General features: G+C 61.5%; 1 protein-coding gene across 1 annotated transcript in view; it reads left to right on the forward strand.

Annotated features, from left to right (window-relative positions):
* Positions 1–2753, forward strand: part of PATL1 (PAT1 homolog 1, processing body mRNA decay factor) — a gene marked incomplete at its 5' end in the record, with an annotated part of 12877 nt that overhangs the window by 9811 nt on the left and 313 nt on the right. Inside the window, 3 exon segments of the mRNA XM_035895645.1 lie at positions 700–859; positions 1587–1742; positions 2427–2518. Of these exon segments, the coding sequence (XP_035751538.1) occupies positions 700–859; positions 1587–1742; positions 2427–2518 (408 nt within the window).

The following is a 2753-nucleotide window of genomic DNA, read 5'->3' on the forward strand; positions in this document are numbered from 1 at the left end:
ATAAGATCTGCGATATGTACGACAATCTGAGGGGGAAGGCGCCCGGGCAGGAGAGGTGAGCAAAGGCGGCATCGACATCTGTGACTTGGCTAGGAGCTCACACAGTCATGGGCACTCGCAGCTGCTGAAATTGGCTTTCCAGGGACCTGTTGCCCAAAGAAGAATCAGGCTGATTCTTCCAGGAGCGTGTTGGGAACTGGGGGGGGAAATAACCTTCCCCCCCCCCGCCTTTTTTGCCATTTTCCCCATGTGATTGTTTGCCATGGTTATGATCCTATAACAACTTCCAGTCCTGCAGCTTGCGTGCTGCGAATAATGCCTGTTCGTGTCCTCGTTGGGTGGCTGTTCACCCCGGGCACGTCTCTGGGTGCCTGTTTAAAGCCTGGCGCCTCTTGCCTGACCTGTAGCCTCAGTGGCACAGATGGGCATGGAAGGACATGGGGTCTCGGTGGTTCCTTGCCTGTTCCCATGGGGAATGGGGCCTTGTCCTCCTGCCTAGCCCATTGGACAGGCAGAGATTAGGGTTAGGGGCATCGTTCCTGCATTGCTTCTCCCTCCCCAGGGATGTTTTTTGGGGCAGGTGTGCTTTCTGCCTGGTTACCGGTGCAGGGCTGGCTGTGGGGTACCCAGGGAAACACCCCGCGTTGCCCTGGGACGCTCCCAGCTTGAGGGTCGGCACCTTTCCCCTCTCCTCGGCAGGCCAAGCGACGACCACTTCATGCAGATCATGTGCATCCGGAAAGGGAAGCGCCTCGTGGCCCGGATCCTCCCCTTCTTGTCACCCGAGCAAGCGGCCGACGTACTCATGGCGACGGCCAGGAACCTGCCCTTCCTCATCAAGAAGGATGCTCAGGATGAGGTGAGATTCCAGGGGCTGGGAGGGTTCCCCGCACTCACTGCGAGGTGGGGATCGGCACAGGGTCTGGAGCAGGATCTCCTCTCCTCCCTGGGGAAGACAGCAAACGCCATCGTGTGTCTTAAGGATTCTGCCTCTCCTGGGAGTCCGGCCTGGGGAGGCTGCAGGAGCTGGGAGCTCCTGGCAGGGCCCATCTCCCGTCCCTGCCGGCTGCCACGGCGCAACCCAGCTTCACCGGGAAGGAAGCGGGGAGGGTTTCTGATAGACGGTGCCTTTGTTTAACGAGCCCAGCTCTGGGCTGAGTGCTTGCCTAAAGGGCTTGCGTCTCTGACGCGTCGGGGTGACGACGGGAGACTCCGTCTTCCAGAGACAGCAGCATCTTCCGGGGGACGTGCTCTCAGCTGTCCTTCGCAACCTTTTTTTATGTAGGGCACAAAAATACAGGCATCTGCCCAATAAATCCCGGAAAGGGGGATGATTTAAGAAGGAAAAAAAGACTTGCCTGATTTTAAAGCGGGACGGTGCCATTGTTGGGGGTACGGGAGCAGGGGGAGACTGTTAGTGAGTCCCACCCTGCGCGTGAGGGGCGCTGGGGGCCGAGGTGCTGCTGGTGGCAGCGAGGTGGCATCTCCTCGGGGTGCGTGAGGCCCCGGGGCGGCCAGCCAGCCACGGAGAAGCGCGTCTCCCTGCTGCCGCAGCTCCCGACTCCTCCGTTCCTCTCCCTCCGCAGGTGCTGCCCTGCCTGTTGAGGCCCTTCTCGCACGTTCTCTACCACCTTCCCTTGGGGACGGTCACCAGCCTTGTGCAGCAGCTAACGAACCTACCTCAGAGCGCGCCCGCGCCAGCGCCCGCCAACCTGCACCTCACTGCTGTGCTCCAAAACAAGGTGCGTCCCTCTCCCTCGCTCCGGCAGATCCCAATATTTGGGAAACCCAAGTTCCCCAGCAGCCTTCTGGTACCGGATGGCAGAGCTTGGATGCGGCCATGGTGCAGGAATGGCACAGGATTGCCGCAGGCTGCCAGCCCTTGGCATTCCCCCCTTCTCTTGCTGATTAACGAGGGTGTCTGGCAGATTAATTAGCCGGCTGAGCTGGCCTGGGGACTCCGCTGCAGTCTGACAGCCGGTTCCCTTCTCTGTCCTGCTGGGCTGCAGGCTCTTGCCCTGAAATCCGGGGCGGGACGGCCGCTCCTCTGCCGCGGGTTCGTGAAAACATCCCTCCGAGCTAGGCAGGGAGCGGTCCGGCACTCACACAGCCATCCGCCATACTCAGGCCTGTAAACAGCTGCCTCATCCTCCTCATCCTCCTCTTCGGGGGGCTGCAAAGGCAGCCGGGGGATCCTCCCGCTTGTGCCACTGTCCCCAGGGAGGATTGGGAGGTGGATTCTCAGACCTATGGCAAAAAAAAACCCGTTTGGAGGGGAAGGAGCGGTGGGAGGAAAGCTCGCCCTGCCCTGCCCGTCCCCTGCTGCAGGGATTTCCTCGCGAGCTGCGACGGCCGGAGGCCAGCGGTGGCTTGTGACAGCACCGGTGGGACATCTCCTCCCTGACACCTTCCCTCTCTCCCTGCAGTTCGGCCTCTCCCTGCTGTACCTGGTCTTGAGCCGCGGGGAGGAACTGCAGAGCTCGGACGCGAGCACGGAGCTAATGCAGGACAACCAGTGGTGAGCGCCACGCGATGCCGGCGGGGAGGGGCGGACGCTGCGCCGTGAAGGGCAGAGTTGATGAAGAAAGAGGTTTAATTGCGGTCTCTCGGCAGCAGCGCTAGAAACGGCCGCGGGTGCTGAAGGAAAGAGAGAAAGGCAGGCCTGAGGCAGAGGGAGAAGGCGGTAGATGCAGCTTGGGACGTGCCGAGACCAGTCCCTCCGAGCTCAGAGGTGCAGGGAAGCTCTGGCGCCT

This window comes from Egretta garzetta, unplaced genomic scaffold (genome assembly GCF_000687185.1).
Source record: "Egretta garzetta isolate BGI_Z169 unplaced genomic scaffold, ASM68718v1 scaffold1006, whole genome shotgun sequence".
Classification (NCBI taxonomy): domain Eukaryota; kingdom Metazoa; phylum Chordata; class Aves; order Pelecaniformes; family Ardeidae; genus Egretta; species Egretta garzetta.